Raw genomic sequence first — 19,218 nt, 5'->3', positions numbered from 1 at the left:
AATCAATCTCAATGAGTAACATTTATAATTTTCATATCAAAAATAATGTGCATTGTATAAAATTTATACCTTACTTAATATTTTATAAAAACTAAAAATTAATAAACATAATTCTCAAAAAAAAAAACTGAAAACTAATTTTATCTCAAATTTGAAAAAGTAACAATATCTTAAATATATTTGTTTCATATTTTGTAATCTCATAAGTAATAGTTTTACTATTTGTCCAACATTATCATAAATTAATCAAAAATTCAAAGACGTTATATTGAGAAATTTTTTTGTTTATGTAAAGGTGAGTATCTACAATCATTTTTCTTTTAGGATTTAATAATTAACAGTATAAATTATTTAATTATGGTATTATAGTAATTAATTGTAGAATTTTCTTAATTCATTTTCTTATAGAATTAGCAATTTAAAATTAGAAATAGTATTATTTTTTATATACATATATGAACTATCTTTTTATATTTATTAAATTGTTTAAATTTTTAATTTATTATAATTTACAAATATGTTAAAATAAAGTTTTTGTATAACACATGACAAAATCTTTAATTGTTAAATTGACATGTGCTGCGATCACATGAATTACTAACTTTGAAAACCAATGTTTATATAATAACATAATATTTAATACTCTATCGACTCATTCACCGGTTGAAAAACTTAAGAAAATTACATTAATTTCTTATTTGATTATCTTATTTTTCTTACATTATTTTAATCACTAATTTTCACACACTAAATCTTTTCATACTTTAATCATTTTTCTGTATGACTGTATGATTATAATAAATAATATTTGCAATTAAATTGCAAATATTTTCCTTATTAATTTCACATATTTTCCCATTGAAATTAGTAATTTAATGGATAAATTTCCTATTAGAATTAGTGATATAATATATTACTTTTGGTTTTATATACTTTCAAAAATATTAATTGTAATCCTTTTATTTTAGAATTTTTTAAGTTTTCTATAATTATTAAATAAATTTTCTTTTCACACATGTCAATATATTATTGATATAGTTGACACATGTCGCAACTATATGAATTACTAACTTTGAAAACTAAGGTTTATTTGGTCAACTAAACATATAAATTTTATTTTAATTTTAATTTTAATCCATAAGTTTTACAAAATTACGTTAATATTAATTTTGAAAACTAATTTTTATACATTTGACTTGTATTTTTAAATCTAATTTCATATCTAAGTTCTTTTAACAAAAATATTATTCATTTCTTATTGCATAATTGATATAAAAAATTATACATAATTTTTCTATATTGTATTTGATTTGTCTTTCATTATATAAAGTTACAAAAGTATCTGACTATTTTATAATAAAATTTATATATTTAAAATATAATAAAAAATTAAAGTGCATTAAAAACTTTTTTTTCTATCAAGAGTCTTTCTCACATTTCATAATTTCTAATCATATAAACTAATAATTCTGTTTTTCAAGAAATAAATTAACAATAATTCTTTAGTTGTGGTAGACTTAGCCCTGCGAATAATCACCTATATAAAAATTGAATCAAGATTGGACAATATTGAATTGAGATTAGAGATTGTATTACCGAGAATCATGTTCAGAGTCCAGCATTAGGAAAGTTTTCCATTGGACGTAAATCACATCACTTTTTTCGTATGTTTGCATTTACCTTTGTTAGGTGTTCCAAATGGATGTGAAACTGGATAAATAATATAAAACATCAAACAACTTAAGACAAACATGTTGACTACGGTGGTTTCCTCCTCGTCGTTTGCTTTCAATTTTTAGAAAAGCGTTTTTAGATATTGTAAATATACCTTATATTCATTTTGTTAATCAAATCAAAAACTAACCTCTTGCTTCTCAACTCAAAAAGGGTCACTTTACCCTTAACATTAACTAACCACCAATTCTACACAATATGTCGGAAACTAAACTGAAATGAAAAGTTTTACACTAATCACCAATTCTACACTAATTTTCTTATCTTCAAACTTAAATGTAACATAAAATTATTGAACTGATATTTTAAAAACTTTAACTCCATATACCTTAATTACTCATATGATAATTATACCTGTAGTTATAAATTTAGAAAATATACATGAAAAGTTCAATAAATGTCAAAGTGAATTTATCATAACTAGCATTTTTTATTAAAGTAACGAAGGGTGTAGATCTTGTACACATGATTCACTATTTACTATGATTTTTCTTTTTTCTTTGTTAGTCAACCAAACAAAAGTGATTTAAGTATTTAATAAGACTCTTGGAAATAAGTGTTTTTACAATAACTTTTTGTTTAGCATTATTTAACCATAGTTAGAATAAAGTCTAGACTATTTAATCTTACTAGGTTAGATCCGCGGTACGCTGCAAAATACTTTTTATAACTATTTTTAGATATATTAAATTATTAAAATATATTTTTTTAAAAAATTGGATTAACTGTCAAAACTATGGTCTATACAATGATAAGATAGAAAATGCATTAATAAAATAAAAATAGAGAAATCTCAAATTTAAAATGACTTATAAATATTGACATTTACATCGGGTAGACTTAAATACTTAATTGTATACATAGCCTAACTAACTCTAATGTATGTTCTATTTTATTTTCTTTACCTTTTGTGGGAGATATATTATTAATATAGTTTGAATTTATGATATACTTTTTGTAGTTTATACAAATTTAATCACATAATTGTTATATAGTATTTTTTATGGTTAAAAATTTATTATCAAGCATAATTTATTACATTGGTTTAGTATTCTACAATCTCAAAAACAAATCTTCCAAATACTTAATTCAAGATAAAGCAAAACAAAAGCAACTATGCCATGAATGTGGGGGAAACGAGCTATTTCCCCCCAAGAACTATCATATCTCGCTGGATGGAGCCCGAACTTGAGCCACAATCTATATAGCTACATAAACTATGACCAATCTCTATGTCCCCCCAAATTAAAAGTTCTACACCTATATCCCCCTAGAAATGAATTGCTTCGGTTTATCCGGTGAACCGCAGACCAAACAATATAAACTCAAAATTAAACCAATTATGACCCGATCCCTACATAGTCACGACCCGATTCCTTACCCACAAATTCCCAATTTTCAAATATCACGAACCCTACAATCAACTTGACATTGTTCTTCTTCTGTCTTATTTTCTGGGTTCCCATTATCGAATTCGAGCTCCAGAATGAGCAATTTATCAACAAAGTCGACTGGAACTTCCAGTTCTCGTGCGAGAGGAAGAGTTTTCGGTGTGCCAAAGAGATGTTGGTGCGGGGAAGCTGTTGTGGCATTGATCTCGAAATCTGATCCGAATCCTTACCGGAGATACTACCGTTGTAGTTTTGCTGCAACAAATAAGGTAAAAGTTTTGTTTTTTTCTTCTTGTTTCATGATTTTGGTTGGTTCTAATTAATGGGAAATTGGTAGCTTTGGAACGATGAACACACGTTCAAGTGGGTCGATGAAGCTTTGCTGAATGAGGTATTTGCTGAATGAGGTAGAACACACGTTCAAGTAATTACCAACCTTGTGGAATGCCCTACACCAACTCTTTGGATTTGTCCTTATTACATCACTGTAAACGCGAGAATCATAAGCAAATATCCTCTCCAAATGCCGCAAATACTCTGTCTCATTGTAAGACCATGCCAAATCCCATAGTAGTGGCTTCAATCGAGTCTTATTTCCATGAACCTTTTTCAAGTTACCGTAGATGTGTTGAACACACATCCGATGCTCTATCTTTGGTAACTCCTCAGAAACAGCCTTGATCAATCCCTGTGATAAAAGCATAAGTCAAGTTAAATAAGAGAAGCCAAAATAAAAGCATAAGTCAAGTTAAATAAGAGAAGCCAAAATAAAAAAACATAAGTCAAGTTAACTTGCCTTTTGCCTATCGGACATAAGGATGAATCCATCACCATCGTTTAACCCAAAGTCTTCTTTCATCAACTTAGCAAACCATAGCCAATTGTCATAGTTCTCAACCTTGACAACTCCCCATGCTATTGGATATATACCATTGTTTGCATCCCTGCCTAAAGCTACCAATAGCTGACCCTTAGTCTTATTCTTCAAAAAGCAACCATCAATTCCTATGATCGGCCTACAAGTCGCCATCCATGTTCTTCTAATGTTGTCAAAACAAACATAGAACTTGTTGAACATGTCCTTCCCTTCATCGTCCGTAATACACTCGACCTCTACATGTGAATTCGGGTTTGATGCCATAATCTCAGCTGCATAATCTCTTAATCTATGGAACTGCTCATCATACTCCCTCTCAATCCACTTTCTAGCAGTCTTCCTAGCAGCTTGACACTGAGGCCTAGTGATACTAATCTTCCAATCTCTCATTACGATTTCCTCAATCTTCCTAGGCATGAAGTACTCGGGATCATCTCTAATCTTATCAACAAACAACCTAGCTATATGAGGCATTGTTAACATCTCACACTCTCCATTTGGGATACAACTATGCTTATCAACAAATTTATTGATCTTCCATACCCTATCATTTGACAGAATCGACGCATAAACCTTCCACTCACATTTAGATCCATCCTCATCATTAACACCAACGCATTTATGCCCTATTTTCGCTTTATCATACCTGTACTGCTTCAGATTTCTCCCGGTTTTGAGAACATAATCGAGAACCGCCTCCTTGAATGCAACTCCATTGAAAAACGCCTGCTTATAGAACAACACCCCATTCCCACGCCTCATATTCGTACGAGCTCTTGCTGGTCCGTCTTCATCATCGTCTTCACTCTCTGGGTACACATCGTGGCGGATTGGAGGTTCGTCGCTAAAATCCTCAACTAGCTGTTCGATGTGAAATTCGTCTCGATCTTCACCTTCTTCGTCGTAATCACCGCCGGGATCTCTCTCAACTAACGACATCGTCTCTCAACTCGAAAGAACTCGAAATCGCAGTTTTTAGGGTTCTTCAAGTTTTGGGGATTTTTTCGATTTAGGGTTTTGTTGGGAGAAATTTGGGGATTTTTCGATTTAGGGTTTTCTCGAGATTGAGAGGATGATATATCTGGTTAAATCGACAAATTCGGGTAAAATCAGGTTTAATCTGGTCAATTTTGGTTTAGGCTATTCGTTAGACGGTTAAGCAAATAGTAAACCGTCACATAACCAGGTCTAGGTGTAAATAGATATAGAACTTTTTTTCATGGGGATATAGGTGTAGAACTTTTAATTTGGGGGGACATAGAGATTGGTCATAGTTTACATAGCTATATAGATTGTGGCTCAAGTTCGGGCTCCATCCAGCGAGATATGATAGTTCTTGGGGGGAAATAGCTTGTTTCCCCATGAATGTGAGCTAGCATATTCAATTCGATATCAAACTGCAGTTTAGTTCATACTTTTAGTTTCATACCATTTTGGAAAATGTTCACAAGCCAGAACTTGTTTACATTATAAAGCTGCCGACTTTATTCATAATCTTCAATCACCTAACAATCAACTTTATTCGTAACGAGATTCAATCGGGAAAACTCAAAACTTCTCTTCTACCCAAAAACCACAAACACAAAGATAAATAAAATAAAAAAACTCATAAAAAGTCTTAGATTCGGAGATGGCAGCACATTTTATTTTCCACATGATCTACAGTCTCAGCTTTTGCTTAACTCGATGGAACTCGAATCGAAAAAAAATAGAAATAGGCAGCTGCTAGAAGGGGGAATTTTTTTCTTTAGATTTATTATGTCTTTTTCTTTTAATTATTTGAGAAGATATACGAACTTGAAAAAATATATGTTAATATTGCTTCTTTGTGGGTTGGGATGGACATGTATGTTTTATATGTTTTAATTAAAATAGCAGACTGGTAAACAAAAATATGTGAAAGACATAGTATGACGTGGAACCTAATTGAATTTCTATTGGCAGTACATGATGAGTTGTATTAATCCTTATATTTTGATTGGTTAACTGTTTTAACTGATATGTCAATACCAACTTCAAAGTTGAAGAAAAATATGTGAGAAACATAGTATGACGTGGAACATAATTGAATTTCTATTAGCAGTACATCATGAATTGTATTAATCCTTATATTTTGATTGGTTAACTGTTTTAATTTATGTGTCAACACCACCTTCAAAGTTGAGGCTGATGTGACACATTCTAGTTTTATTGTATTGATTTTCTGATCTACTTATTATAAGATCAGCTCATGGATACTCAAAGTCTTGAAATGAAACTTGGATATCTTCCAATGGAGCTAATGGGTGCATCAGTCTTTTGCCTAGTGAATACATCACTATGAAGCTAGACTTGTACCATTGTTTTTGTTATTGCTTTGGTTTTAGAGGTCTATTTGGCATTTCAAAAGGTTGGTATTTGGTAATGTAACTTTGGGTTGTTCTTGATTCATAGTGTTGATGTGTCTGTTGTATTCAATCCAATAAACAAATTAGTGAGATCATATGCAAATTATGCAAAACTAAGATAAGCTTTTGATTCGAGTTAAGGTTTGTTCACGCGCGTATTGAATCCACGCGTCTATAGTTGAAAATAAAATAAAATTAAAAGTATTAATCTTTTGACATCCTCTTGTCGTCTTCTTCTTCATCCTCGGAGAAAAAAAACATGTTTGTTTCCGATAACAATCCTTCACGGGACATAAACATGATGATCGATGTCACTACCTCAAACGGAGATCTACCCACACAGCAACAACACAACCACCACCACCAGATAATTCTCGGAGACAGCAGTGGAGGAGAAGATCACGAGATCAAAACACCAAAGAAACGAGCAGAGACATGGGTACAAGACGAGACTCTCAGCTTAATCTCGCTACGGGGAGAAATGGACAACCTTTTCAACACATCCAAATCTAACAAACATCTCTGGGAACAGATTTCGAGCAAGATGAGGGAGCAAGGGTTTGATCGGTCGCCAACTATGTGTACGGACAAGTGGAGGAACATTTTGAAAGAGTTTAAGAAAGCTAAGCATCAAGATGATAAAGCAACAACAAGTGGAGGATCAGCGAAGATGTGCTATTACAAAGAGATTGAGGATATTTTCAGAGAAAGAAACAAGAAAGTGGCATTGTATAAGAGTCCTGCTACTCCTCCACCATCTTCTTCTGCTAAAGTTGATTCCTTTATGCAATTTACAGATAAAGGTAGAATCTTTTTGCTTGATTTTGTGGTTTTGTTGGAGGTTTGAATAAAAATTTGTTAGTGGGTTTTGGTTTAGATTTGGATTGAGAAGAAAAAAGACTGGTCTTTAGGTTTTAGTTCTGTTCCACTTTTAGTGCTAAACCTAGTTAGTTAAGAGGATGTTGACCATTAATGGATAAACATAAAGTTGTAGATTTGGTTGTAAATGATATTGACTTTTTATACTAAATTTGGGTTTTTTTTTTCCTGAATTGATGTTTATCTTTATCTTCTTGTAGGTTTTGAAGATACTGGTATTTCATTTACATCTGTTGAAGGTACTGATTTCAGATTTCTCGAGTCTTTTGTATTTATAAGATGGTGTTGAAATCATTTTTGATTAGATGAAGTATTTTGAGAGAAATGGTTGTATCAGTCCTAGCTATTGGTAAACCAATTGCACAACAACTTATGGTTGATAATGTGAAGCCGATTTTGTATTGTGGAAGTTGTTTGGTCTTTGATACGAGTTGTTATCTGTGTGCAGCTAATGGCAGGCCAACGCTAAATCTTGAAACGCAGCTTGATCATGATGGTCTTCCTCTGGCCATTGCTTCTGCTGATCCCGTCACATCAAATGGAGTTCCTCCTTGGAATTGGAGAGATGCCTCTGGAAACGGTAAGTAACCAGACAAAGGTAACTTAAAGCATCTCTAATTTGCAAGAGTTTGTTTTCGTCATCAAGCTTTATGTTTGAAGCAGGTGGTGATGGTCATCCATTTGTTGGGAGGATCATAACAGTGAAATTTGGAGAGTATACAAGAAGAGTTGGGATTGATGGTACTGCTGAAGCAATCAAGGAAGCTATCAGATCTGCGTTTAGATTAAGAACAAGACGAGCTTTCTGGCTAGAAGATGAAGAACAGGTTGTTCGCTCTCTTGACCGAGACATGCCTTTAGGGAACTATACACTCCATGTCGATGAAGGTAATAATAAGTTCACTCTTTCTCTGCTATTCATCGAATAGTAGTATCTCTGGTTTTAGAGGTTTTCTCAATATCCAAACTGAAAAATTCAGGGATAGCTGTTAGAGTGTGCCACTATGATGAATCTGATCCGTTACCAGTCCATCAAGAGGAGAAGATATTCTACACCGAAGAAGATTACAGAGATTTCTTGGCTCGACGAGGATGGACTTGCCTGAGAGAGTTTGACGCGTTTCGGAACATAGACATGGTCCGAAACATTGACAATATGGATGATCTTCAACCCGGTGTCTTATATCGAGGAATGAGATGAGTGCTAAAAAAAGAATCTTATTTCAGTCATTGTAAAATATTCTCTTTGTACATTCCAATCTTTGTGAATCGGAGAAATTTTGATTGGCCTTGGAGATCTTTCTTTGAAACAAAAACTTTGTTCTCGTTGTGAATAATAGATTTGATTGGCTTTTCAGAAATACCTTTTTGATCCAAGAACTATCAAGAACCATCAAGATTGATTGGTAAACAAAATGGTTCAATGCAAAGGAACAAGGACAATGAAAAAGCTGACAACTTTTGAACAAAACACAACACAGGTACAGGATTCTCATACAATTCCAGAAAGAAGAGAAGAGAAAACGACATAGGTGTGAATAAAGGATTCACATAGGTGTGAGCATTGAGAACTCCCAGAGAGATAAACGCAAGCTTAACAGACAAAGAGCCTTGCATACGTGTGTCCTGGCTTCTGTTAACTACTCTTCTTCATCCCATTCGTCATTCTTGTATGAGACGAGGGTGTCGACCTTGTGAATCTGCAAGAGAATGAAACCAATGAATACTCATTAGAGATTTTGAAGTGAATCATTAGCAGCATAAATTGTTAACTCATTTTATACCTTGGTATCAAAACCGTGTAACTTAACCATCTGTGGGTTAGCGATAAGCTTGGGGTCGCTGTCGACCCAGGTGAATGGAACAGCAACATCCGTGTCCGTATATGCCAATACATCAAACACGCCTAAACAACACATGCAACTAAAAATGAGAAACCCAAAATATGATGATCACACACTCAAAGAGTTTTTTTTGATTGGTTAGGTACTTACAAGTTTCATCAAGACAAGGCAAGTAAGTAACGCTGGAAGCAACCTGTCTCATGATAGCTTGAATCTCCCTCATGATCTCCTTATCACTTTTCTCCCTCGCCACACTGAAAGTAATAAGTTCCATAAAAGATTAGATAACACACAACTGAAAACAAGAATCAAGTAAAAACACACAGTTGAGAAAAGTATAAACACAAACTAACCCTTTGTCAACAACTTCAGTATCAGTCTCAATACGAAAATTCCACCTCTCCAGTACTTCACCAGTGGCTTTGCTCATTATGACTAACACTACTCTCTGCAACTTCCCAGCTTCAAGCCATTCTTTACACACAAATATAATAAACAAGAATCAGATCTCAAAAATCTAATGTCAATTGTTCTGTTCTTAAGATGGATTTACTAACCAAAAAAAAAAAAAAAAAAGAAAACCTGAGATCTGAGAAGTGAGATTAGACATGAATGATTTGACGGATTCGTCTTCGATAAGCAACATCGGAAGTCCATATTTCTTCACTTTCACGAAGCTCTCCTCTGGATAAACCGCTCGATTGTACAGAATACTATTATTACACCCAAAAAAACAACAAAATCGAGTCAATTCAATTTCACAGAGAAAAAATCACAGAATCGGAGATTTAATCAGAACTGAATATTTTGAAATTTCCGATTCCAATTCTCACCTGTTCGCAGCGTAACCTGTATAGGAGAAGAAAAAGAATCATCAATTTACGAATCAAGGGAAAGGAGAAATAAAATTGAGAAAAAAAAAAAAAAAAAAAAGCGTACAGAAGAATTCGCTGACGATGGCAGCAGATCCGTGCAAGGTGATGATGTCTTTAGCAGCCGCTGTTTTGGAAGCCATGAGGATGCCGATTTTAGACGAAGGCGGTTTTTGTTCTCTGGGAAACCAAAATTTTGAATTCGAGTGCGTCGCTTAGGTTTTGAAAAGAAAATAAGAATATTGATTGAGAGAAGATTATAAATAAATAAATAAAAGAGAGAGAAGAGGAAAGGGGAAAAGGGAATAATAATAAGAAGAGCGTAACGGCTAGTCTTCTTCTTCATCTTTGGAAGTGCGCTTTCAACGGCTACTTGTTAATTAATTTTTATTAAGTTAATATACTAATTAATCGAATCCCAACTATATATATATATATATATATCAATATTTTTTTAAACAATTTATATTTTATTATTGAAAATAGCTAAGAAAAGAACTAGGTGGTATATATTCCTCAATATATAAAACACTTAAAAAAAATTAGCTGACCAAATAAATAATAAACTAGGTAACAATCTGTACTATATGCGAGATAAATCTATCTTAGAACCAATATTTGTTTGTGTCAAACATAATATGTAACTAAAGTTTTTTATTTATTTAATTAAACCTGTATTTTTCGTGTAAAAATACATTTAATCCGTGAAATTTTTGAATGTGTAAGATGTTTTATAGTAGAGAAAATATTGATAAAATTTTACTATTTATTGCAACATGTCTTTTGTGTGGTTTAAAAATCAAATTCATATCTCTTATGTTTTATTTTGCGATCATAACAATTTTACATGTTTCTTATATAACCATAACAACATATACTAAATTACTCGGTAGTATAATTATTTAATTTTATATGTTAGTAACAATCAGATTCTAAACTAAATTTTCTGAAGATAATCTAATTTATTGATTTAATATTTGTGATTAGGCTATTTAAATCTTTTGAGTTAGTCGTTATGTTAATATTTTCTATAAATGACAGATTATTACCAAAATTCATTATGAAAAAATTAATGAAATTCCAAAATCAACGTATTCGTGTAAGTATATATTTCACCCGTGAAATATGTGAATGTGGTGAAGAAAGTAGTTATAAAATGTTACATGGCAATATATATTTTTGTGTGCTTTAAAAATCAAGTTTATATTTATGGTTAATGGAGTAACTATAACAATTTTGCATAATCTAATAATCACCCATTTTAAATATTATGATTTTTGTTGGATACAAAGTTTATTTATAATGATAAGGCTTATTGTCCCATTCCTTTTTAACAGCACATATATTAATGTACAATTAGAACGTATATTCCTATTCGGTTATATTTTACTTATATTGATTTTAAGAAATATAACTTTGACTTGTATATTTTTAAGTAAATTTTAGTGAAATTTTGCCTCTAAATAGTATGTAATTATTTAATTAGTTTGGATATGTGATATTTCAATTTGTATGAGAAATGATGATATATCTAATTATTATTCAGTTAAATGTTTAAAAAAAAATATATATATAATGGCATGTTAATGTAATTAGGTAGAAAATTTAAGGGTATTTTGCTTGGCAGCGACACATAAGATTTTTTCAAAAGTGTGCTTCCCCGTTAATATATATAGGGGATAAGGGATGGATAAATTTTGGTGTTGAGAGCTAAAAAGAGCTCTCTAATTATCCACAAATTTGAGCTGATTTCTTTTTGTTGAAAAAAAAAAAACGTTCCTTTTGAATTATAGCTTCTTCCTGACTCTGCTACACTGAGCTGTTCTATAAGCCTAAAGTAATTTAAGGTAGATCACATAAACCCTAATTATTGCAGAAGCTATACTAATTCTACCAATATAATAAAGTTTAATCATTTTGACAGGGAAACAGATGAATGAAAGCGTTGTTAGCCTCTCTACTAGAGACCTCTTTCAACTCCTTCCAAAAGCTTTCCGCCACTCATTGTTGCGCCATCAAATGTGGTTACCTCTCCGATATTTACGTCTCCAACAGGGTTTTGGGATCTTATACGAAATTTGGCTTCTTGGATGATGCTCATAAGCTGTTCGATGAAATGCCTCAAAGAGACTCCGTGTCTTGGAACACGATGATTTCTGGGTACACGAGATTGGAGGACGCGTGGCGTTTGTTTAAATGTATGAGAAGATCTGAGTGTACTGTTGATGGGTATAGTTTTAGTAGACTGTTGAAAGGGATTGCTTTTGCGAGAAGGCTTGATCTTGGGGAGCAAGTGCATTCTTTGGTTGTAAAAGGAGGTGGTTATGAGTGTAATGTGTTTGTTGGAAGTGCGCTTGTTGATATGTACGCGAAGTGTGAAAGAGTTGAAGATGCTTTTGAGGCTTTTATGGAGATTTCTGAGCCTAACTCTGTTTCTTGGAATGCTCTGATTGCTGGGTTTGTGCAGGTTCGAGATATCAAGACTGCTTTTTGTTTGTTAGGTTCTATGGAGATGAAAGCTGATATGAGTATGGACGATGGTACTTTTGCTCCACTTCTTACTTTGCTTGACGATCCTATGTTTTATAACTTGTTAAAGCAAATTCATGCTAAGGTTTTGAAACTCGGGCTTGAACACGAGATTACTATCTGCAATGCGATGATCAGCTCTTATGCAGATTGTGGTTCAGTATCTGATGCGAAGAGAGTTTTTGATGGCTTGGGTGGCTTAAAAGACTTGATTTCTTGGAATTCGATGCTCACAGGTTTCTCTAAACATGAGCTAAAGGAATATGCTTTTGAACTGTTTATTGAAATGCAAAGGTCTTGGATAGAAGCTGACATTTATACTTACACCGGCATATTAAGTGCTTGCTCTGGAGAAGAACATCAGATTTTCGGAAAGTCCTTGCATGGTTTGGTGATAAAGAAGGGACTGGAACAAGTAACTTCTGTCTCAAATGCATTAATGTCTATGTATGTTCAGCTTCCTACAGGCGCCATGAAAGATGCTCTGTCTCTATTTGAATCCTTGAAATCTAAGGATCTTGTCTCTTGGAATTCAATTATGACAGGGTTCTCCCAAAAGGGTCTCAGTGAGGATGCGGTGAATTTCTTTAGCTACTTAAGGTCTTCAAACATAGAAGTTGACGATTACGCTTTCTCTGCAGTTCTTAGATCATGCTCAGACCTTGCAACACTCCAATTAGGTCAGCAGATTCACGCTCTCGCCACTAAATCAAGCTTCGAGTTGAACGAGTTTGTAACCAGTTCTCTGATCTTGATGTACTCGAAATGTGGAGTAATCAAGAACGCGCGAAAGTGCTTCGACCAGATTTCCTCCAAAGACAGTACAATAGCTTGGAACACAATGGTTCTAGGATACGCTCAACATGGTTCAGGCCAAGTCTCTCTTGATCTCTTCTCCCAAATGTGTAACCAAAACGTGAAACTAGACCATGTAACCTTCACAGCAGTTCTAACAGCTTGTAGCCACTCCGGTTTAATACACGAGGGACTCGAGTTGCTCAACTCGATGGAAACGCTTTACAAAATCCAACCTCGAATGGAACATTACGCAGCTGCGGTTGATCTCTTAGGCAGAGCAGGGCTCGTGAACAAAGCGAAAGAGTTAATCGAAACAATGCCATTGAACCCTGATACAATGGTGTTGAAAACTTTCCTAGGAGCTTGCACGGCTTGTGGGGAGATAGAAATGGCTACTCAAGTGGCTAACCATTTGCTAGAGATCGAACCAGATGATCATTTTACATATGTTTCGTTGTCTCATATGTATAGTGATCTCAAGAAATGGGAAGAGAAAGCGAATGTGAAGAAGATGATGAAGGAGAGAGGTGTTAAGAAAGTTCCAGGTTGGAGCTGGATTGAGATTAGAAATCAAGTTTATGCCTTCAATGCCGAAGACCGATCAAATCCTCTGTGTCAAGAGATTTATTTAATGATTGAAGATATGGCTCAGGAAATGCAGTGGCTTGATTCTAATAATTGGTTTGATCAAGCATCACTTCTTGGTATAAGTCACCTTTAGTTGAATAGTTAATAGCATTAAGTCACCTTTTATGAGTGAATATGCTATAATTTATATCCTCTTTTCATACTAAATCGTATATCATTTACTCCCACCATTTTGCATAGCAATTGTTAGGGCCTGAATTTTACTCTCTAGGGGGTTGTTTGTGCATTCACCTTCTGCTTGTCCAGAGCCAACATAGAACCCTTCACCATCACGGAAAATACAGCATGCTTTTGCCTTAGTTGTGTGATTCATGAATGTTCCATAGTAGTTGCATTATATCCACCCATGATCGATCTGGTCGCATCCAGTGAGAGCTATCTAGCCTTCGTAATTGAAAATAGTTTCTAGACATAACTGAAAATAACTCTTTAATTAGAAAAAGACTTCAACGTAGTGACACAAATTATAAAATTTATTTAATTAGATATATTAAAATCTATTTTAAATATACGAAAATTTTAAAATATTAACTAAAATCAGTTAGTTTGGTTAAATTTTCATTTTGATTCTGAATGGACCGGGATTTATTTTCTTAAACATATAAAAGAAAGATATATCCTTTAAAATATAAAGATAAAAAGTTAGTCTTCTATCTATTTTCTCTTAATTATGTGCTATAAAAATATTTATCTTTAATAACACATATAGTTAAAAATCATAAAGGTTTTCTTTTTATCACATAAAATCTCACAGTTTGATTATAAAATTTATTATTTCATTAAAATTCTGTATTTATGAAGAGAAAAAAAAATATATGGTATCATATTATATAAAGCTTGGTTCTCAAAGTTAGTAACTCACCAGATCGTGACATGTGTTAGTTTTAACGATCAGAAATCAAAGTTAAAAAACTCACCAGATCGTGACACATGTCAGTTTTAACAACTAAATATCCAAGTTAATAACTCATCTGATTGTGACACATGTCAATTTTAAAGATTATAAATCACATATCAAACTTAGTAACTCATCAGATCGTGACACATATCAATTTTAATGATTATAAACGACAGTTTTCAAGCTTGCTAAAACGATGCAGAAGATAATTGAATCTTATTATATTAAAAAAACTTTGTTAATGCTAAAAGGAAAAGGATTGTAAATACACCCCTCTATATAAGCAAATAGATGATGACATATTTTTATTAACCTTTTGTGTGACACATCATCGTTCTTGAACAAGTCTCGAAGGCAATTTTGTTTGTTGTCTAATCGAAGCAACTATATAAAAAGATTCCTAGATATTACCACGTGTTTTCGTCGTCATTTCTTTGAATTTTGTTTCGTTTCTCAATTTCATAATGCATACTAAGCAATATTTGACTTTGAAGTGTTAACAAAGTTTTTAATACATAATAACTATAAGAGGGGGGTATTGGTTTGAGATTTAAAAAGAATTTTAATGACTTTAAAAGTTTTGTAAAATATGTTGTTATTCAATCAAGACTTTTTAAAACTCTTTTAAAATTTGGTGTTATTAGTTGTAGATTTCTAAAAAGTTATTTAAAATCTTGATAAATATAGTGTTATTGGATTAAGAGTTTTATAAAGTCATTAAAAGTTTTATGTTATTCAAGTAAAATAAAAGAATCTTAGATTGTTAATGAATTTAAATATTATGGTAATTGTTTAGGATTTTATATCATTTCCAAGGTGTTATTATTATTTCTATTAATATGCAGGACATATATCATAGATAAAATATGAATACACAAATGCAAGATAACAACAGAGATTATATAATACTACATCAACTAAACCGAAATTGTTTTTATCGTTGAACGATAGTACGTATAACAAGAAAGTGGGAAGCAAAAATTTTTTTTTTTAAAAAAGCAATAGGCTCATTGGAATAAATTTTCTCATAAAATAGAAAATGGATCAAGGAAAATATACATAAAATTATTAATTCTAAAAAATGTAAATACCCACTTCTATATAAACATGGATCGTCTCATGTTATTCATCTAACAAAATAATTAATTTATTCAAAAATATTGCTTTCAACTTTGTTCTATTGGTCAAACTTTTCTAATGGGGAGACAAATTTTCCTTATTTTTTTCAACTAAAATATACTCCTACTTTCTACTTTTTCAGTTTGGAATAGGTAAGATTAATATGTTGACCCAAAAGAAAATAGAAGATTAATATATGCATATTGTGTAAACAATACATAAGTAATATATTTTTAATTTTTATGTATGTGTTTTTCTAAAAAATAAAATCGACTTTTAGATGTCTTACCATCTTTTTTTTATTGTCACGTTAGCATTTTATTAGTTCATTAAAAAGGTTTTTCCATATAAATTTTAAATATAAGTTCTCAAGTTTCACGTGGTTTTTCATCTTCTTTTCAAATATCTTATTATATAAAGTTTGATGTCAAAATTACTCATTAACAAAATCGTGACATTTGTCAATAGTATCGATAAGATGTCGACAAGTGTCCAGATTACTGCTTAACATAATCGCAACATGTGTCAATTTAACGATCTTAGATTTTGACACATGTCTAAGTTAATCGCTAAAAAAAGTAAAAAAAATATTTACCAAACAAAAAATAAATCTAATCCAAAAACGAAAAGAAAATATTTAACTATCACCATGAGAAAATAGAACATATGTCTTATACAAAGATGTATATTAAGTAGTATCATATATCAAATTAAAACCTTAAGTACAGTAGAAAATCATGAACAACAAAAAAACAAATGAAACCATGCGAGATCAGAAAACCTTGCTAACAAAAGAAAATGGGGTATCATGAGTGATGATCAGATTGTTATGATTGAAAAGACAACTGCATATGAACTTCATATAAGGCTGGATTTAACTACGCTTCATATATGGGTAGACAAACTAAATTAATGTGTAAATTCAATATTTATATACTGCTACACATATATCTTTGAATACTTCCACCTATCTGTCTATTTTCACATCTATGAATAATATACATCATATTATTTTAAAATTGTCATTGTCTAACATAGTTTACCAAAATACAGGGTTCCCAAATTACAACTTCGCAACTTAGACGATTGTAAAGACTTTTCTTATATTTGTCTTATACATTTATGAAAGACGAATCTACGTACTATCAATATTTGTTTATTCCTTCTTTTAATATTTTAATTTAATTATGTTGTAGTATTTTTAGATTTTAGTTATATTACTTAGTTAAATTTGATTTTATTATTAGAAATTCATGATATTTTAAAATATTTTTTTCTATTTTATTTTGAGTTTCTTTTTTATTTTTCAGTTAAAGATATGTAAGATTATTTATTTATTCCTTTTCAAATAAATATTTTAATTTTCCAATGTTTTAGTATTTTTAGAATTTTTATTTTAGTTTATATTTTATATCGATAAATTATCTAAGACTCCTATGTCATCGTGGTTATAATTTTTTATTTTTTTAACTGGCTTTTAATTTCTCAAATTTTATTGGGTTAGTCATAAACTCATTGCAATCATGTAAATATTTTTTTCTCATTTTTTCATCTAAAATATTTTCTGAGTAAACAATTTTAATGGTTAAACAAATTGTTACTACAAATATTATTGGTGAAAAGGAAATACGTCAAAGTGAAAGTAAAGAGACAAAAAAATTGTTTAATTTGTTCACAAATACATTTGATAGGTGGTGATAAAGAGCGTAGTTTAACAATAAAATATTTTAGGGTGTAAAACATATTCTTAGTGATAAAACATAGAGTAAAATTGTACGTGGATGCTAATAAGATGACAATTTGACGGATGGATTGCATGTAAAATATTTTGTGAATAAGTTGTTAAACGTTTTGAAATTTAAAAATAATAATATTTGTAATGGTTAATGTTTGAAAAAATATTTTGGTGGTCGATAATTTAGCTTTAGATTATTGTAAGAATTGTAATAATAATTGTAAAATATAAAATAGAAATTAGTGTATTAAAGTAAAAACTTCTCTCTAACTAATAATATCTATCTTTTTATTTTTGAAAAATATATTTCACTTACAAAAAAAATATTTATATATTTTTAAAAATTTTAATTTTATTATATAATTTTAAAACTCGCACATCGTGCGGGTCCTAATCTAGTTCTTTAGAATATGGCCTACTTAATAACATTTTAAAAAATATTTAAACCTTTCTTTTATTTCATTTTACTTATATAATTAATTGAACCAAGACATTTTTGAATTTTTTTGTAATATATTTCCTTATAAATAGTCAAAGTCTTATATCATTCTAATTAAGCATTTTAAACCAAATTTGATATGTGGTAGATTATATAAATTACATATGTAGTCATTTCTTCTCATCTTAAATTTATTTTCTTCCTAATTCACTAGGTGATAATCTTATATTCAAAGTTTCAACAAATCAATTGTAGTCAAAATTTCAAGAAGAATGATTTTGTTCAATGTATCTTATTCAATCTTAATTCAGAATATCTCTCACCATTAATTATATAAATACCTATTAGATCTCAACCAAAGTCATCAACCTCAATACACACAAAAAAAAATATTTACAACACTTCAGAAAGAAAAAATGGCCAAGATTAGATCAGTAGATGTTGTTGGTACCATCGCAATAATTTTGTTGTTGGTCATTGCAGGTTAATCAAGCATTCTCATTATCAATATTCTTGATTATTCAAAATACTTTCTTAGCTATGTTAAAGCTTATTTATCTATTTTTGACATAAAAAGTATACATATATTTTTGGGGTTTATTGTATTTGATTTTAACTAAATTTTATTATTTTGTAGAACAAGCGAACGCAATCACCGTTGACGCTGATTGTATTGGACCGTGCACTAGCAATTGTCAACAGCTTTGCATATCGAAAGGTTATAAAGATTGGACTTGTGCATCTTTTAGAACCAAAGCGAGTTGTTGCTGCAAACCACGAAAGAATCAAATCTTTGAAGAGTCTGCTCTATTGAACAACTAAATCGTTTTTAATATCGTATTGTATAACGTGTATGGTCACTAAATAAGAATCTCAAATATAAACACAAAATGAATTGATATCTCTTTTCTTCTTTTCACTTATCATGGTGCATGCAAAAGTGTTATGTGAGGTAAAGGGTTAAAAATGAATATATCATCTATTAGATGACTATTTTGAATTATAAAATAAATACATCAGAATAAAAAGTAACATATTTATCTCTCAAATGAAACTCGCGATCATATC

At 31.1% G+C, this 19,218-nt stretch overlaps 3 protein-coding genes and 2 pseudogenes across 5 annotated transcripts; 3 read left to right on the top strand and 2 right to left on the bottom strand.

The window, feature by feature from the left end:
- Window positions 1-3,074: 3,074 nt before the first annotated feature.
- LOC147942177 (uncharacterized) lies at window positions 3,075-5,027 on the bottom strand. The gene is made up of 3 exons (XM_087455959.1): window positions 3,922-5,027; window positions 3,472-3,813; window positions 3,075-3,380 (listed from the first exon to the last, which is right to left on the bottom strand). Exons 1-3 carry the CDS (start codon window positions 4,939-4,941, stop codon window positions 3,075-3,077), a joined length of 1,668 nt encoding a protein of 555 aa, XP_087312085.1. The 5' UTR covers window positions 4,942-5,027.
- Window positions 5,028-6,443: 1,416 nt separating this feature from the next.
- On the top strand, window positions 6,444-8,629 carry LOC104790220 (trihelix transcription factor GT-4-like; annotated as a pseudogene). The gene is made up of 4 exons (XR_015560329.1): window positions 6,444-7,192; window positions 7,469-7,507; window positions 7,717-7,848; window positions 7,932-8,629. The product of XR_015560329.1 is annotated as a trihelix transcription factor GT-4-like (transcript).
- A 20-nt stretch (window positions 8,630-8,649) lies between these two features.
- Window positions 8,650-10,257, bottom strand: LOC104793891 (mitotic spindle checkpoint protein MAD2). The gene is made up of 7 exons (XM_087455761.1): window positions 10,052-10,257; window positions 9,946-9,961; window positions 9,695-9,825; window positions 9,466-9,586; window positions 9,263-9,366; window positions 9,053-9,174; window positions 8,650-8,968 (listed from the first exon to the last, which is right to left on the bottom strand). Exons 1-7 carry the CDS (start codon window positions 10,125-10,127, stop codon window positions 8,909-8,911), a joined length of 630 nt encoding a protein of 209 aa, XP_087311887.1. The 5' UTR covers window positions 10,128-10,257; the 3' UTR covers window positions 8,650-8,908.
- Window positions 10,258-11,667: 1,410 nt separating this feature from the next.
- Window positions 11,668-14,126, top strand: LOC104790219 (putative pentatricopeptide repeat-containing protein At3g25970 pseudogene; annotated as a pseudogene). The gene is made up of 2 exons (XR_015560328.1): window positions 11,668-11,831; window positions 11,909-14,126. The product of XR_015560328.1 is annotated as a putative pentatricopeptide repeat-containing protein At3g25970 pseudogene (transcript).
- A 4,354-nt stretch (window positions 14,127-18,480) lies between these two features.
- LOC109133444 (defensin-like protein 75) lies at window positions 18,481-19,071 on the top strand. Its single transcript, XM_019246561.2, has 2 exons — window positions 18,481-18,633; window positions 18,788-19,071. Exons 1-2 carry the CDS (start codon window positions 18,567-18,569, stop codon window positions 18,970-18,972), a joined length of 252 nt encoding a protein of 83 aa, XP_019102106.1. The 5' UTR covers window positions 18,481-18,566; the 3' UTR covers window positions 18,973-19,071.
- The last annotated feature ends 147 nt before the right edge of the window (window positions 19,072-19,218 follow it).

This window comes from Camelina sativa, chromosome 6 (assembly GCF_030686135.1).
Source record: "Camelina sativa cultivar CO46 ecotype springtype chromosome 6, ASM3068613v1".
NCBI classification, from domain to species: Eukaryota; Viridiplantae; Streptophyta; class Magnoliopsida; order Brassicales; family Brassicaceae; genus Camelina; species Camelina sativa.
Note: the sequence above shows the minus strand (reverse complement) of the source record. Positions and strands in the feature narration are given on the sequence as shown.

Coding starts and splice junctions, on each gene's coding strand:
- LOC147942177 (XM_087455959.1), bottom strand. CDS start 4,941: ATGTCGTTAGTTGAGAGAGATCCCGGCGGTGATTACGACGAAGAAGGT. Junction 3,814..3,921: donor TTATGTCCGATAGGCAAAAG/GCAAGTTAACTT, acceptor CTTTTATCACAG/GGATTGATCAAGGCTGTTTC. Junction 3,381..3,471: donor CACTTGAACGTGTGTTCATC/GTTCCAAAGCTA, acceptor TATTTGTTGCAG/CAAAACTACAACGGTAGTAT.
- LOC109133444 (XM_019246561.2), top strand. CDS start 18,567: ATGGCCAAGATTAGATCAGTAGATGTTGTTGGTACCATCGCAATAATT. Junction 18,634..18,787: donor TTTGTTGTTGGTCATTGCAG/GTTAATCAAGCA, acceptor ATTATTTTGTAG/AACAAGCGAACGCAATCACC.
- LOC104793891 (XM_087455761.1), bottom strand. CDS start 10,127: ATGGCTTCCAAAACAGCGGCTGCTAAAGACATCATCACCTTGCACGGA. Junction 9,367..9,465: donor ACTGAAGTTGTTGACAAAGG/GTTAGTTTGTGT, acceptor TATTACTTTCAG/TGTGGCGAGGGAGAAAAGTG. Junction 9,175..9,262: donor GCCTTGTCTTGATGAAACTT/GTAAGTACCTAA, acceptor TGTGTTGTTTAG/GCGTGTTTGATGTATTGGCA.